Consider the following 17,445-nt stretch of genomic DNA (forward strand, 5'->3'; position numbering starts at 1 on the left):
AGAAAAGTTGGCGAAGAAAAAGCTGGATTCCGACCAAACAGAGGCTGTCACGATCAGATCTTCACTTTACGAAAAACAGTGGAGAAATCATGGGAACATAACAAAGATCTCTATTTGAGTTTGATCTGGAAAAGGCATATGATAAGGTGCCAAGAGAGAAGCTATTCAATACACTACATTTATATGGTGTCAATGGGGCATTATATCAAGCAATACTTAGTCTTTATTTGAGTTGTAAGTCAGCAGCAGTTAGAATTGATGGAAGTAAGGAAGATGGTTTAATGTTAAATCTGGTGTGAGACAAGGATGTATATTATTCCCTGTTATTCATTATCTATATCCTGTACATCCCTTGAGGTACATATCAAGAATTTGATGATGAAGAATATGTGATATTAACTATATGTAAAGCAAATCATTAATAGAATGAGTCAGCGACAGAATGAACTTTATTCTCTAAAGATAAGGAGATTTCCAAGTATAGTTTTAATTTAGAATCCTTGGTTCCATACAGTTCCAAACTGATGAAAGTTGCATTTTTCATCAATTTAGGAATCAAAGACTGCAATCAAAAATGAATTCCTTTTGGTATACTGCATGCATTAAAATGAAAGCATTAGGCCTCTCTACTGCTGTGAAATAAAACAAAACAGAAAACAGTATTCAGGTAGGAATTGAAGAAACAATTATTAATTTAATTAAATGTAAACTTAATCATGTAATTGTTATAGTAACCTGAACACCCCTTGGGGATACATATCCAAAAATTGATGATGGTTGTATTTACAATGTACACTAATAATTGTCCAGGCACTCCTTTTATTCAAAGTTATGGAACATTTCAGGTTTGTTAATAACATAAAAACCAGTGTACAGATAGTAGGAATCAGTATTTTACTGTAGCAGTTGAATACAGGTTGTATGGCAACACAACGCAAACTCAGTGACCTTGAGAGAGGTGTCATAGTGGGCTGTCACATTGGTGGCATGTCTATACATGCTATTGCTGCTCAACTGGAGCATTGAAAATCAATGGCTGGCAATGTGATCAACAAATGGAGACATTCTGGCAACACTAGTGCATTTCCTTTTTTAGACATGAATACTATGAGAGATCTACTCTAAACATTTGAAATTTGACCTTCTGAACAGGACTTTTATTATGCAGTGTGGCTGATAAAACTTTTATATCTCCACACTGCAGCATTTCTGGTTGAACATCATCTATTCCAACTGCCTTTTCATTTCAAATTTTTTGCTGGCTTTTCTACCTCAAGTAATGTTATATACTTCCCAATGCATTCCTCTTGAATATTTTATACTACTGTTCTGTCACTTTTTGTGTCATTTAGCAATCTTTCAAAGTGATTACTCTAGACATCTAGATTATCCTTATCTTCAGTTTTCAAGTCACTTTTTTTCATATCTGAAAGCTTCTAAAGTACTCTTTTCTCTCTTTCTAAGCTTTTGAATAGTCTCCAAAACATTTTGCGACTATTCTGATATTTATCTTGCATGTTTTTACCAAATTATTTCCATGACAATTATTTAGGTACTTTTACACAGTACTTCACCTTTTTACATTTTTCTCTGTATTCTCTCAGGACACATGCTTGCTTACTTGCTAGGAACTTTCGATATGCATTCTTCTTTTCAAGGACTGTCTCTTTAATCTCTGAAGGTGGCGAACTATAGAAATTCCAGAAAATTATTTGATTCTTTTAAAACTTTCTTACTTTTCTTTTGAATACAATTTAATTCTGCTCAAAACTAAATGGTCATGAACTCCTATTTCAAATGTTCTAAAACTGTATTAATTTACCAATAATCTGGGAGACTATATTTTAAGACCTAATAGCCAGATTTCTCTGAATTGACTTTGCAGTTATCTGACTCATAGAGGGTGTGACGTAAGAACATCAGTTACAATTTAAATTGTTTCTACAATTACTTGGTTTAGTGCTGTGTGACTGTCACAATTTTATTATTGTGCTGTGACGATGCTGGGTAGAAAACCAGCAAAATATTAGTGAGTTTACTAAATGTATTTTTTCCTCTTTGTGTTAGTTATGCTATTAAGCTTTATAATGGATAATGAACACCTAAGCCTTTCTGTATGAGTTCTGTACACCATTGTGTCCTGAATGAGCATGAAGATATTACTATTAACAATACACAGTCAATGAAACTTTTAAAAATATCTTGTTTCTTCCATGTGAATTTGTGTACATCGCTATGCTGAAACATGGTATTAGTTATGACTAGTTCCATGTCTTGAAATGAAATCCTTTGGGTACTTATTATTATTAGCTTTGCCCTTTTCACCAAATTTTCATAAAACATTTCTATATGTCTGGTACTTATTTCTTAATTTGCTGTTTAGATCTCCAACATGGACTAACTTTCTCTCTCTGTCGGTGCTTTCCCTAATGACTTAAATAGACTGATGTTTGTCTGCATCCCTCTACTTGAACTGCCTAGCCATTCAAGAAAATTATCTTCATGTTTATTGTTGAATACTATAGCTACTCATTTCTTTCCTTACCACCTGAAAATAACATCTTGTATTTGTTCATTTAGAAGAATCTTACCTGTTTTTTAACGAGTTTTTTTACTTATTTAGAGAGTAATATTTCCTTTTGTTGCTTCTTATATGCATGAAAATTTTTTAAATATTTACAACAAGATATACACTACTAAAAAATAATAAAAATATCTAACCTCTTTCACTGCAGTTTCTTTCTCTTCACAAGAAGAAAACTCATCTTCCACATCAGAGCCTAGAATATCCATTACCTAAATATAAGTGAAAGTTTGAAGTTAAATAATTTCAAAAATATCATTTCAAAATATTTCAGAAATTTAATCCCTTCAAATTCCCTTAGAATTTTGGGTCATTCTCATTTTTAATCCTCTTAAAGAAACTCAAGAGGATTAAAAAATTAAGTGATTTATTTCATCCTATTTAGCTAAGACCATTAATTTTCTTAATACATGTACTAATAAGAATTAAGTCTAAAATTTTTCCTGTGATACTAAATATTTTGTGTTGAATACTATAGCTACTCATTCTTTCTCCCAGGTTGTTGTTGCCTTAATATAGTATCTTGTATTTGTTGCTTAGAAAGATTTCATCTGTTTTTGTCTTTTTTTGTTTCTGTAGCACACTTATGTTGATCCAGTACTTATATAATTCTTTTGCTAGTTCCATTTCTATTCCATTGATGCCCCTTATGTTGATGGTGTCAATCTTGACTACTGCGAATGTTGAATTTGGATTGTCCCAGTAGCTGACTTTTCACTGACAACTGCACTGTTATAGAGCACAGAAAGTCAGTTTACTGAGCAGGTCCCCAATTCTATATACAATCAAATGCTCTGGAAATGGAGCAAAGCATGTTTCTCTAAACCTTTCCATGGCAATATGATGTCCAGTGATGGGGTGTTACAGACTAAAAGATCAGCTGTGGATCTGAAGTTGTGGAATACATACTGGTAGTTGCTGATTAACTGGTGGGCTCCAGGTAGTGGAGAATTTGCCTACTGATGACTATTTTTATTATTTTTGAAAGGCTGAAAGTGAGGAAAATTGGTTAGTAGTTTGATGGTAGGCTTTTATCTTCCCTTTTTTTTAGAATAGATTGGATATATGCATTAAGATTTCCTATACTAGCTTAGTATAGAAGACTGCAGAGATAATTAGAACAAGTATTAGTTCTAGAGTAGTGTTTGAGTACATTGGGGAGAATAGAAATGCCATCAGAACTGAAGGACTTTTTGATGGTTTATAAATTATTCAGTATTCTGCTGATGTATTTTTGCTTAAAAACCACACAAGACATATTATGTTCTGCTTCTGGTATGGTAGGAAGGAGGTGATGTGCCTTGGTCATCTATGTAAGATTTGAAAGATAAGAGTTGATGCCAGGAAGTCAACTTTGGATGCTGTAACATTCCAGTAGAGAGGAGGACGTGCTGGTGAACACAAGTTGCATCTAATGGTTTTTCTAAGACACCAAAAAGAAATAACTTCCATTTGGACAGAAAACGAGTGTTCTGCTGTTGGCCTTTACAAAGCCATATTTGGATTTGCTGATGGATTGCATTTATTGTGTGCTTCAGCATGGGCTAAGTAAGAAGCTGTGGTGATTCTTGTTGTAAGCCACCTGCAATATCCTGAATTTTTTTTCTTCCACTGCTTGGATATAGAACCATGACTTGGAAAGTGGATAGGAATTTTAGATAGATTGGACTGAAGGCCATTGAAGATAGTTTCTGTGACTCGTTCAGAGCAAGCATTTGAATTAGAAGAATGAAAGCAATAAACAGACGATGGTAAAGAAGAGTGAAAGCTCTGGAGGTTGATCCACTTGGTATTTTTTTTAGTGTTATAGAACACAATGTTAACAGTGACTGGAAGTGGAGCATTCTGTGAAAGAGGAAGATCTCATATTAATAACTCAGATTGTGATCTGAGTTATAGGAGAGGTGACTGCTATAGTGTATCTGGAAAGAGAACTGGTTAAGAAAAGATCTAGGGCAAGATTTCCCAAACTTTTTTTTCCGTGGCCCAGTTATTTTAATGCTTCATCTTCGTGACCCACTAAAATTTTTATGACCAATAGGTAAAATAAAACAGATTTGAATGTTCATAGAGTTTTCATTTATTATTATTATAATAAAGAAGCATTTACTCTTACAAAAATATAAAGAAATTAAACTAAAGCCAAGTAATTTATTGATTGATTAGTAATTAATCAATTGTTCATTGGTGCTAATCAAAGAGTTTGTAACCGGCACATTGTTTGTTTGTTGTTTTATTACTCATTTATCCATCATTAAATGGATAATGGCAAGTGAGATGAAGAAAGAATGAAATAAACTATTTAGAAACAATTATAATAATTATGGTTGTTCAGCCGAACCCACTAGGCAAGGTACACATAATCAGTAAATACAAAAAAAAAAATATGCTCTGTCCAGATGCTTAACTCAAACTGAACAAGCAGAGTGAGTACGTTGGTGGGTGAGTAAAACAAACGCCAGACCGATAAATGATTCGGCTGGTGGTGTGGTTGCTGCCGCACAGTCTTGCCATTAGTTGAGCTACTTTACCGTGAACAAAGAGACTGTGAAATGGCGACGAGGAAGGAGCGCGTTTTTCGCCTCTATTAATTAAATTATTTCTTCATTAGTCCCGATTAAACGCTATTTACTTGTATTTTAGAGTTTTGTGAAAAAAAGAAAACCCAGAAACGGAACACTTAGGTTTTCGAGAGTTTTTTTTTTAGGCGACCTGTCATTTAGCTTTAGTGACCCGGTGCCAGATCGTGACACACCATTTGGAAAATGCTGATCTAGAGTATTCAGAAAATACCAAGGGTCAAAGATCAAGGGGAGAGTGGAGAAGGTTGTCAGGCACTCAGGTTGGTAGATGTATAATTTGCATCAGGTCACTGCTTATAACAATTACTCCACATTGCGTGCAGCTTGATCAGTGGACATGGAAAAGGGAAATCAATTGAAGTTGTGGATTAAGGTCACCTAGGAAGATGACCTTAATTGGCTGACCGGAAAGACTTCTGACTCATTGCTTACAGGTTCAGGCATGTAGCATTATTTTACTGCTGTACATTCAAAACAAAGTAAGTAAGGAAAGAACTTCACATTGTTAGCATTCAGAAATGTGTTAGCAGAGCTAATCTGAGGTGGAGTGGTCACTTAATAAGAATGGGAAAGGAAAGGTTAGCAAAACAAGTGTTCTTTGTCAGGATGGCATCAAAAAGATCCAGAGCAAAACCAAGATTTAGGTGCATTGAAACAGTAAAAAGTGCCTTAGAAGAGAGAGAGAAATATAAGATCGGATAATATTAGTCTTAACAGATTAATTTTGAAGAAAACTGATGATACAAAGTTAGTACGATGTAACTTTTTCATGTAGTATTATATCTTGTACACCCCGTGAGGATACATGTCAAGAATTTGATGATGGCAATGGGTGGTCAGCTTTCTCTCTGGTCGCTCACTGCATGTTATGGTGGATAGCTTCTTTTCTTCAATATTCTCCACAATGCAGAAGTGCCTGAAGGTTCTGTTTGATCACCTACACTCCTTCAACTGTACATAAGTGACCTTCCATTGATCAAGCAATCCAATCTACAGTTCTGAGAATGATGTACAGATGTCAATCCTCCTACCTCTATTGAAAAATCCCACAAACAATCCATAGAGCTTTTACAGCTGCTTTAAACACTGATCTCCATACTTTTTTAATGGGTTGAGGATAATCTAGTCATCTTTAATGCTAACTTGCCTCCCCCCCCTTGTAAGAGGAATCTCAGCTCACTCATCCCTAAACTTAGTAATATACAAATCACCAGACAAGATTAGATCTCTCTTTCTGTACTGATATTTACCTTCAGTCTCTACTGGCATAAAGAAATCATATCAGTACTCCCTCAGCCTCTAAAACACCGGGCACTCTTTTCTGTTCAAGACAGATACTACTTTTCACCCATCCAGCTGCAAATCTCAAATCTACAGTGCCGTAACTAGCTTTTCACTGCCCTGTGCAAGATTTTATTTTTGACCCCTCCCCCTTTTCTTTGAAAAAAAAAAAAAAAGGATAGAATTTTAGATTCAAGTGTTAAAATTTTATTTCACCAATAAGAAAAATCGTTACTTATACAATTCCTATTTAATAGTTGTTTCTTATTAGTCGATTAATTTTTAACTTTAACCAAAAACGCTACAGAATCAGTCCCCACAGCAGCAAAATTTAAAATTTGAAACTGAAAATATAATACTGATTATGTTTTTTGAAATCCCATTTCAGGGCTCCCTTTGTCCTGGGCCAGTGCACCCGTTGCACCTGCCTAGTTATGGCACTGCTTAGAATACTGTTCACATGTTGGTGGTAGTGTATCTAAAATCTTCCTAAACATTCTTAATGCTGTCCACAGGAGCATGAGTAAGCTGATATATAATTTCTCCCTCACTGAGCCATTATATCACGGACTGTTTTAGCTATGTATTTCTTCTAGAGGTACTTCCACCCTTTTTAGTCCAACTGCAAACACAATGAACTTGCTTCTCCTCTTTCTCATTTATTTTATCTATCTCTGTCCTGTTGATAACCATCCTTGTAGGTGTTCCCAAACTACAACTCAAAGTTTCTTCTTTCCTAACCATCAGCTGCACCCAACAATTACAGCTTCTTCTACTTTTTTGTATTGGATTAAAAATAAAAAACCTTGTATGGTTGTTTATAGGTTCTGTAGTTTTCTTGAAAGAGCAAACAACAATTTTTCTTTTAAATTCAGTAAATCTCCTTTAGAGGTCTGTGAAATATAGACAGTCCTCATCCTGATATACAATTCCCTCACACTAAAAAAAAAAAAAAAAAAAAAAAAAAAAAAAAAAAAAAAAAAAAAGCAATCTAAAGATCTTTTTCTTTCAGTGCGAGGAGGAAATTGTATATCAGGAATTCATAGGCATTTTAAAGGAAGATCTTGTCACAAATGACTAGAAAAGCAGCACATGCATACTGGTTGCACTTTCATGAAATTTTAGCACAAAGGATAGACATTTCAGGATGTGTTTCTCAAGATTTAGAATGAATCACAGGTGGATGATTGCCACCACAGAGGAGGTAATATTTATTATTAATATTATTATTGTTATTAATATTATTTCCGGTGATGATATAAACGCTAGACTCTGTGTATGAATTTGCAAGGGAGCTACTTTGAAATGAAAAACAATGATTTGTTACTAAGTTATGCTTACACTGTTTTTGTCAGACTGCCTCAGATCTGTTGAGTAGAAACTTGTACATACTTCACCTTTACTAATCCAAGGTACACCTACTTAAATAAATAAAACTAAGGTATACAATATTAATTAACTTACCTTCACTTTATTACTGCCTTTATTTTCTAAATCTGTTAATTTCAATTTCTTTTTTCTCCCCTAGATATATGTGGAATTTTAAAATATCATTTTAAAAATGTCAATTAAAATGTTTTTAAATTCAAATCTGACTTCATTAAACATACAGTAATCCTAATGAATAAAAATAACTAACAATAGGTTTATAAGCTGTACTAATTATTTAATAAACCTACTAGTTTTGCCACTTAAGCTAGTGGCTTTGTCAGGGTTAGGATGAACACACAAATATACAGCAAATGTTAAATATGAAGTATTACATAACTAAAAACACCGAATGTGTAAGAACTGTTACACAAAAATACAAGTAAAACAGAAACATGGGGAGGGTGGAAGCTGGCACATGGTCAGTCACTGTTCAGCAGGTGTGTCCGATGGTTTGCAGAAAAATTAAAGTCCAACGCGTCTAAAGATCTTATAAGTGACTTCCAAATTTCCAAATGTCACACAAAATCATCCCTTGGTTTCTTTTCAGAATGCCTTGTGAGTGGATTACCATTGTAGCCTCTTTCTTGTTGCAGGAACTGAAGTTGTCTTTTATGTATGGCATAGAGCTCTTGTACCATTCAATGTTGTGCTAAGTGTGGGAGAAATGGAATGCCAGATCTGAGCTATCTTCTCTGTTGTTATTGACATCTCCAATATGCTCCTTTTGTCTTATTTCTAAACTTCTCGATGTTTGCCCTATGTAATTAAGGCTACAAGAATATGGAGTATTGTAAACTCCAGGATGTTTGTTGAAATCTTGTTTGATTTTTGTCAGTGCTTTCTACATGTACCTCTGATAAGGTCAGATGATATCTGAAATGGCTCATCTAATCTATTCTTCTGAAGAGATAAAAACCCAGTATTCACATCAACCATGTTAATATCACTATCATCAAGGAATGTAGTAGCTAATATGACAGTACAATAAAATCATGATGATGATGCCACCTGTTTCTTATCAGACCTCTGCAACTATGTCATCTGTTTAATCATTAATTTTTTTTCCAAACTCTCTTATCTAATACTAACTTTATAGTGATGATGCCTTATTGATCAAAAAGGACCTGAGCTCCAACCTGAGTTCAACAGAGATACCAGACACCAGACTAGCACTCAGATCTCTATACCTTTTTCCTCCACATCTGTATGGGACTCCTAAAATTCACAAGACAGGCATACTGCTCTATCCAATAGTTGAAGGCATAGATACATATCTTCTAGCTAAAAAAAAAAAAAAAAAGAAACTGCTAAGAGGCCTAGCAGGACAATCACTTCCTTCATTAAAATTCAGAGCACTTTGTTCCCACCATCAGCAACATCATTATTGATGAACAGGGCATTTTAGACAGCTTCAATATAGTCAATTTGTTTACTAATGTTCCAACTGAGGAACTCTTCATACTACTACAAAAATTTTTCAAGAAAATTATGGCACTCCTAAAACACTGTATCTTCTCTGGGTACTTCAAGTACAATGATAGCATATATAAACAGACCTTAAGTTTAGCTATGGGCATTCCTCTCTCTCCTGTTCTAGCAAATCTTTATATGAGTATATCAATAATGAACATCTAAGATAAACTTTACTTACAAGTTAGAATTTAATGGTTTACCTCCATTTCTCTATAACTAACTAAGGAATCTGGTAAATGAAAGTCTATTTATCAACAACACATACTGACAGACATCTGCATGTTCCTTCCCACTATTACAGACCTTAAAATTTGGGTATTATTCCAACACTAGGAGCAAGAGCCAGTCAAAACTAGATAAAGAACTCCAGTTTCTAAAATAAAAAAAAATAAAAAAAATCTTTCCATAAAATGGCCACAATGAACACACCGTTTCAAGACTTCTTAACTAACAATGCCATTTGAGGTACTTCCAATGACAAGGAAATCAAAGATTTTATTACTATCAATAATATTAGCTCTATTTCAATAAAACTCATAAAAATCCTTATAGAACATAAAAACAACTTGGTATTGATTTCTTTTATCAGGATGATATCACTACTCTGTTCCATAAAAACTTCAAAACAGCTCCTTAAAATATCCAGGTGTTTACCAAACAGTGTGAGTGCATGAAATCAGACTATGGGCAGACAGAGAAATCTTCTGAACAACACACCAAAGAATATATCAGAGAAGTTGAATACCAAAGATGCAAGGCTCAAGCTCTGTCATCACATGTCCTCTTTACAGCTGATCTACAAGATACCTTGATAGAGCAAAGAATTTGGGAATTTCCAGAAATGGAAATGGATCCAAAACACCTAAATATAAATCGGATATAGTGCGATTTATATTTAGGTCCTAGCTACAGCTAGCCAAACGCATAAGTGTGAACTCATACAATGCTTTTAAAAATGCTACACACACATCTAGACATAATTTAAAATCATTGGAACCCTGTATATCTCTATAATGGCTGTCACCTTATTAATCTTATACCGTTTCTTTGTCTATTAGTTTCCTTTCTACACTCGAAGAAATCTTTCACAAGTAAGGTGAAATGTTGCATTTTTTATTAAAGTAATTATTTATATCCCATTCATGCTTACACCCTTATAAACTATAGTATATCTATATATACAAGGCTCCAGAAATCCACTCATCACAGGCAAGTGAATTTTCAGCCTTGTTCTAAATGCATTCAATATATATTGCCTCATTTACACATTTCTTATTTCATTTAAAAAAAGACAAAACATCTAATTCACTATCAAACTATTTGATCACAGTGGCCTCCAGTTTAATTTTTAACCAGAAGATAGTATCTTACCAAATGTGAATTAATTCCAACCTATAACAGGCAGCATCATGAGCCTCTGTAGCTTAGTAGGTATAGGCGAAGCCCTTTTATCCCTTGGATGGGAATCGAACCCAAGTCTTTCTGCCCAGGGCAGAAAGGCTTGGGTTCGATTCCCATCCAAGATTCCCGTGAGGAACCTTAATCTAGTCTCTTTTGATTAAAGGTGAGTTAGCTGGTCTCATAGAGAGGTAGGTTTTTCATCCCCAAGAACAGGCAAACCAGCCCAGTGAACACAAGCATCTACAGACATAGGACACACCGAGAGGCATAGGGTCAACCACCTTATCCTCCAGACAGTCGCAGTTGTGAAGTCCAGAGCTAAGAACCTAAATGGTTCATGAAAGCTTAAGAAGAAGAACAGGCAGCATAATTTATCAATGACTTTGTGTCTGCAGATTAATTTTGAAAAACTTGCAGGCCATCACCATTTTTAAAAAAATTCTAAGATACCATTATAATACAAAAAAAAAAAAAAAAAAGACAAATTTATGTTCTTATTTTCCCAACACCCTCTTTAACCCTTAAGTAGGTATGCAGTTGTAATATAGTATTGGCATAAGCTTATTTTCACAACGCAAATTAGCTTGGAGTAATTATATACTTGAACATTTTTACATGATGAAAAGACTTTTTAATAGTGTTATTTAATTAAAAAAAAGTCTTGCAAAGATGAGTTAGAGACTGGATCGCATTATTAATGTGACATTAGACATCATGAAAAGATAGACCAGCTCTGTTGCTAGTATTGGCCATTTTCAATTGCACTAGAGAGTTAATAAACTTCATTATTTGTCTTTCCTATTGAATTATTTCTACAGATAATTTATACAAATTAACCTTCATTATGGATAACAAATGAAAGGAAATGCAAGCTACACTTTTTAGTTTTGTGAAACAGTGTAAAACTAAAGGCAAAGATAAGGGACCAGAAAAAAAGCGCTGGAGAAGAGTTCTGATGTTGTGTCATCAACTAAAAACAATTAATGCATGCTTTCTAAGACAAATGGCTCAAAGAATTCAAGTGGCAGTGTGCCACAAAGGCTAAGTTGCATTACAGAATGCAACTTAGCCTTTAGGGAAATACTTAAAGGTCAAAGCTAGACACTCATCTTGTTTTGACCTTTAAAAATATATTTATAAAGTATCCTGGGATTGCTTACAGACATTCTAGATTACTACAAGATTTTTGATGCCCTTTAAAAGTGGAGTCATTTAGATGCCTCATCTTCATGAGACATTCAATTTTCACAAAAAATATGCAACATAGACTTTACCAGAAATCACCTAGGAAACACACCTCCACCCTCTCTAGCTACTTTTCAAAGAAAGATGGAATCTAAAATATTAAAACAAATGCAACACCTTTTTAATATAGTCAATTATAAAGCTAAATTCAATAAACCATTTAACTTCAAAAACTTCATACACTCAATAGTAGAACAGCATTAAAATGACATGAAATATAAAGAATTTGTGTCAGTTACTGCTGATGTCATTAAACAAAAATTAGATTCTAAAATTGTCTCAGGGAGCCCAGTTTGAAAAAACTGATCTAGGATATCTTTATCTTCACTTTTCATGTCACCTTTATTATCTCTGATTCCTTTTGCAGTACTTTTTTTCTTACATTTCAAAAGCTTTTTCAATAGCCTCCAGAATATTTTGACACTCTCCTGATATTTATTTTCTACATTCTTACTATGACTTTTATCTAGCTAGTTTTACAGTGCTTTGCTTTTTTACATTTTACTCTGTATTCTTTAAGATCACAAGCTGACTTTGCCAGGAACTGCCTTTTCTTTTAAAGTTATACAGTGATCATCATTCATTTCAACAAAATTATTAGATTATTGCTGTGTTAAGAATAATTAATTTAATTTTCAGACGTTTCAACCATATTAAGGTCATCATCTGGAGTATACACATAAGGAGTTCTGATTTCTCTATCTGCGAAGATGAAAACATGCTTCTCTAGCTGAATCAATCCATGTTTTCTACAAGGTTTGGTTCTTGTTTCCAAACTATTTCATTCTTTTTAAATAAAACATTTGTATATTTTAGCCTACAGTTCCACTCTGAAAACCGCTCAACTTTGATATTTTTAAAAACTTTCTTAGAAGGTTATATAAACATGGTTATATTATTTAGCATGAAATAAAAATAATGTTACATGTTTCATCTCCATTGTTACACTATAAAAGATATACTTGAAAGACCGATGAATAATAGAATACTAATAACTGACTTACCTTCACTTCAGTTCTGCCTTTACTTTCCGAATCGGTGAAATTCACTTTCTTTTTTTTTTTGGGTTTGAGCCATTTCTGATTGTCATCAGAAAATCCTTTAGAATTTTCAATATTTGTATTCTTGTCTTCAGATGATTCTTCTAATAAATAAATATCTAAATTGTAACATATTTTTAAATTAAATTTCAATGTGCACATATATATATGTGTGTGTGTGTGTGTGTGATGGTAATAGTTGGTAAGATGTGGGTCATTAATCAATCTAAGTGCTCTCCTCTGTACTGAGTCAAGCATTTTGAGGGAGCTCTTAGCAGAAATCTCTGAGGAGCCCACTCCAAATGTGAGAACAGTATTCCATAGCTGGGGATTTGTGATTTGTATAAGGTTAACAGCTGGTTCAGATGTGAAATAAAGTCTTGAGTGAAAGAGAAATCTTAGTTTTTTTAGAAGCTGAGATGCAATGGTTGTGATATGTTTATGCTAAGAGAGGCTTGATGTCAAGGTAATTCTAAGAAGAGAGATCTCATCTTGTCTGGAAATTTGAGTGTTATCAAAATAATACCATAATACCAGGAGAAAATGGTTCTTTTTTTGTGAGAAATAAGACAGAACTGGATTTTACTAGTATTGAAGTTGATGGGGGTTATCTGAGCTCCACAGGAGAATGGCTTAGAGTTCAGAATTGAGAGGAATGGTGGTTGATATTCTGTAGGTTGAGATGAGTTGTGTAGAGTAAGGTTTATCAAATGAAAGGGAGGAGTGTAATGTGCTGTCATTTGCAAAACTGTGTATTGCAAATGGGTTTGAGGTCAACTGAAGTAGGTCATTGATATACAGAAGGAAGTGGGTTGGTGAGAGGATAAAAATCATCTACCATCAACATACAGTGTGTGTGTGTCCAGACAGAAAGCTGGCAATCCAACTCTCCATGGCATTTGTCTAGAGATGGATGATAATGTGAGTAGATCTCCTGTTGATTGGCAGCAATGGAATCCATATTGGTGGTCATTTATTAGCCGGGTGCCTTCAAGACACCAAATTAGTTGAGTGCCTTCAAGGAGGATAGGAGCTGGGAATTGATGGTTTCTGTGGTAGTTAGATGGCAGTAATTTGTAGCCCTTCTTGGGAATGGGTTGCTACATATCTCTCTAAGAATGCTTGAATTGTATTCAGAAGATTTATTTGCTTAACAAATGACCTCCTCTCTCTCTCTCTCAAAAATACCTCCAGTAACTTTCTCACAGACACTCTATTGCTTTCTTTTCCTCAACTTATGTATGCACATGAGCAGGTGCTGGTCAACACCTATATACAGTTCAGCTCCAAACTAGGCCAGTTTCCAGCCTGAAGGATAGATACCAGTGGAGTAAGAGAGTATATACAGGGCATAGGATAGAAGTCAGTTCTAGTGTACAAACCTTCAGGACAATTGGAGAAATGCCACCATGACCAGAAGCCTTTTTAGTGTCTAATTTAGACAATATTTTTTGGATCTCTTTCTGGCAAAAAGATATAGAGGGCATTGTATACTGGGCAGCTGGAATGGTTGGAGGTGGGGGGGGGGCATTTACTATTGTCAGTTATGCATGCATTGGAGGCAAAGTGTGAAGTTAGGAGATTGGCTTTTTCTGTGGGTGGTGATGATGCAACAGAGCTATCTGGGTATGATAGTAGTGGGAATAGTGTTGGGCAAAAATTATGACCGATTGCTTTGGCAAGAGACCAAAAGGCTCTTGTTACTCTTTCAAACTGTTTTGGAAGCGTTGATAGTTTTCTTGCATGTATTTCAGGCTTGAGTATGAGCACTAAAGGAGGATGGAGTTGTTGATGTAAACCAGTTGTGGTAAGCTTGATTTTTCATTTGTACAGCCATGGCACATCTTTTGGAGAACCAGGGTTTAGTTAGGGGACAGCAGGTCAGAGTAGTGTGGGGAATGTATGTTTACATGCCAATCATATTACTCTGTTGATACATTCCGTGCATATGTCTGGGTCAGAAGACTGGAAACAATAGTTCGACCATGGGAATGCAGCATAGAAGTTAAAGAGGCTGTCTCACTTGGCACTGTTATAATGCAAAACTATTCCTGTATAGGAGTGGCTGTGTAAGCATTGTTGCATGGGGGGACGAGTACTAGATTGTGGTCAGAATTACCCGGGGGGGGGGGGATCACTACATTCACTGTGTATTTGGAAGGGTCATTGGTGAGGAAGAGATCTAGGATATTTGGGGAGTGGTTCGGGGGTATTCTGGTTGGCATGTGAACAATTTATTTAAGGTCGTTAGTGATGGCAAATGTTTCAGCTTCTCTGCCTGCAAGATCTGTACAACTGGAGGAGGAAAGCCAGTTGGAATTGTGTACATTAAAATCTCTGAGGAGGATGATTTCGATGACTGAGTGGGGAAGGGATATTTTCAATCAAAGAAGGTCAAAGCTGGAAGATTCTAGGTTGGGTGCTCTCTGGCAAGGTATGTCAGAGTGGATATATGCACAGATGCCACCCTTGGATCAAAAGGAGTTACAGAGCATGTAGTTTGGAAGGCTGAGATGTATAGTGCTGGGAGGAGGTGAGATTTGAGTTTCTGCCAAAATGAGTAGGTGGGGTTTGGTAGACTGAAGATGGTAGTAGACACTATTAAAGTTGGAGTTGAGGCTATGGATGTGCACGGTTCTGTGCAGCATATATTTGACTGCAAGAGTCTTGCACATTTCCTATGCAGTGCTTGCATACCGGTCTCCATGGTGGCTACTAGTCGTGTCACTTCATTTTTCCCGTAATTTAACTTTTTTTCGTGTAACTCTTCATGTAATACTATCACAGTAGTTCTGTACAACTTTCCCTTTGAAGGAATTGATGATGATGATATGGAACTAGATGACAAAATATATGGACTGCCTTAAACACTGATCTTGCAAATGGCGAGTAGTTATACCCACCAAAATGCTATCATATCTCATCACCTGGAAGAAAGACCATGCTTCACTTTCCAGCAGAATATATTATTATTATTAACTGGTAATTAGTTTACGGAATTAACAACGCATACAAAAGTATATTAATTAAAGATAACTTTAATAAATAACTTCTATATTTCGGCAACGTCACGCTACCATCTTCAGGAACATAAAGATATGGTATGTGCACGCAGACACTAACACAAGCAAATGAGGAAAAGTCCTAATGGTGCCCTCTGGCGGGCTGATTTGGTTGTCTTGGCAGTTGGGCTGAAGTTCTCAAAATGTAGGTCTCCTAAATTTGGGGTAGTTTCATGCACCCAAATTTGTTGAGGTTAGGAACGTTTTTTAGAGCTGAAAATTCCTTGAATAATCTTTCGTATTTAAACTTGCTGCGGTGTATTATTTTTGTTTTCTTCCAACGAATTCTATGGTGGGTATCTAAGGCATGGTCTGCCAGCCCAGAGCAGCTGTACTGGTGAAACCAGATGTAGTCTTTGTGTTCTGAAATCCTGATATTTGTTGTTCTGCCTGTTTGGCCAAAGTAGGACAATTTGTAGCTGCAAGGGACCTGGTATACACCAGGTAGGCCTAGGGGAAGTGGTTGGTCTTTGGTAGAGCGGATAAGGGATGCCAACTTTTTATATGGTCTGTAACAAGAAGTAAGGTCATATTTTCTGAGGATATTGGTTATTTTCTCAGAGGTGCCCTGGATGTAGTTGGATGGTGATAGATTTGGTGTAATCTTTATTGTGGAGGGGGGTTGTGGTTTACTGGTTTTAGTATTTTTTGGATTTTTTTTGGGGGGGTTATAGCCATTGGCTAAGAAAGTATTGTGGATGTGGTTTAGTTCAGTAGTTAGGGCCTTGTCATCTGAGCAGATTAATTTTGCCCTGTTATATAGTGTTTTTATAACCCCATATTGTTGTGGGGGGGGGGATGGGATGGTGGGATTGCTGGTGAATGTATCTGCCAGTATGGGTGGGTTTTCTGTAAACAGAGAAAACCAAAGATCCATCAAGCTGGTGGGTGTCTAGGAAGGGGAGAGTGTTGTTTTCCTCTTTTTCTAAGATGAACTGGACTCTGGGGTGTTGGTTGTTTAAGTGTGTTAGGAAGGGATGGAGTGAGTCTGAGCCATGTGGCCAAATAGCGAACACATCATCCACATAACGAAGCCAAATAGTGGGTTTTTGTGGGGTGGAGTTTAAGGCTTTCGAAAGAAAAGAATTCAAAAAAATACGAAAACCTGATAAAGAATTCCACTTCCTTACCACTGCCACCACTCAACACTGTAGTAAACCTCTCGTCGGCAGTTTTAAAGCCTGAAGCACTCACCGCACTTGCACGTGGTCACAATTTCGCCCTAGCTCCTAAAAGAATACCTGCCGAGGAAATCATGATCAAAATAGAACGTGGGATTCGCAACCTTCCTAACCATATCGCCAAAAACATCAGACTGGATGTAGTCGGTGTTCTCAATAAAGCCA

The 17,445-nt window shown here is 35.6% G+C and overlaps 1 protein-coding gene across 2 annotated transcripts in view; it reads right to left on the reverse strand.

Annotated features, from left to right (window-relative positions):
* The window catches only part of LOC150107625 (28S rRNA (cytosine(4447)-C(5))-methyltransferase), a 181,852-nt gene that overhangs the window by 138,625 nt on the left and 25,782 nt on the right, over positions 1-17,445 (reverse strand). The window contains exons 4-6 of one of the 2 annotated variants that reach the window (XM_090391434.1): positions 13,002-13,141; positions 7,912-7,971; positions 2,722-2,796 (exon numbers count right to left, since the gene is read on the reverse strand). In XM_090391434.1, coding sequence (XP_090247560.1) covers positions 2,722-2,796; positions 7,912-7,971; positions 13,002-13,141 — 275 coding nt within the window. The remainder of the gene's footprint in view (positions 1-2,721; positions 2,797-7,911; positions 7,972-13,001; positions 13,142-17,445) is intronic. The other variant, XM_090391435.1, reaches the window with a different exon arrangement.

This window comes from Typopeltis vanoorti, chromosome 4 (assembly GCF_054136105.1).
Source record: "Typopeltis vanoorti isolate ZY-2024b chromosome 4, IOZ_Tvanoo_1.0, whole genome shotgun sequence".
Classification (NCBI taxonomy): domain Eukaryota; kingdom Metazoa; phylum Arthropoda; class Arachnida; order Uropygi; family Thelyphonidae; genus Typopeltis; species Typopeltis vanoorti.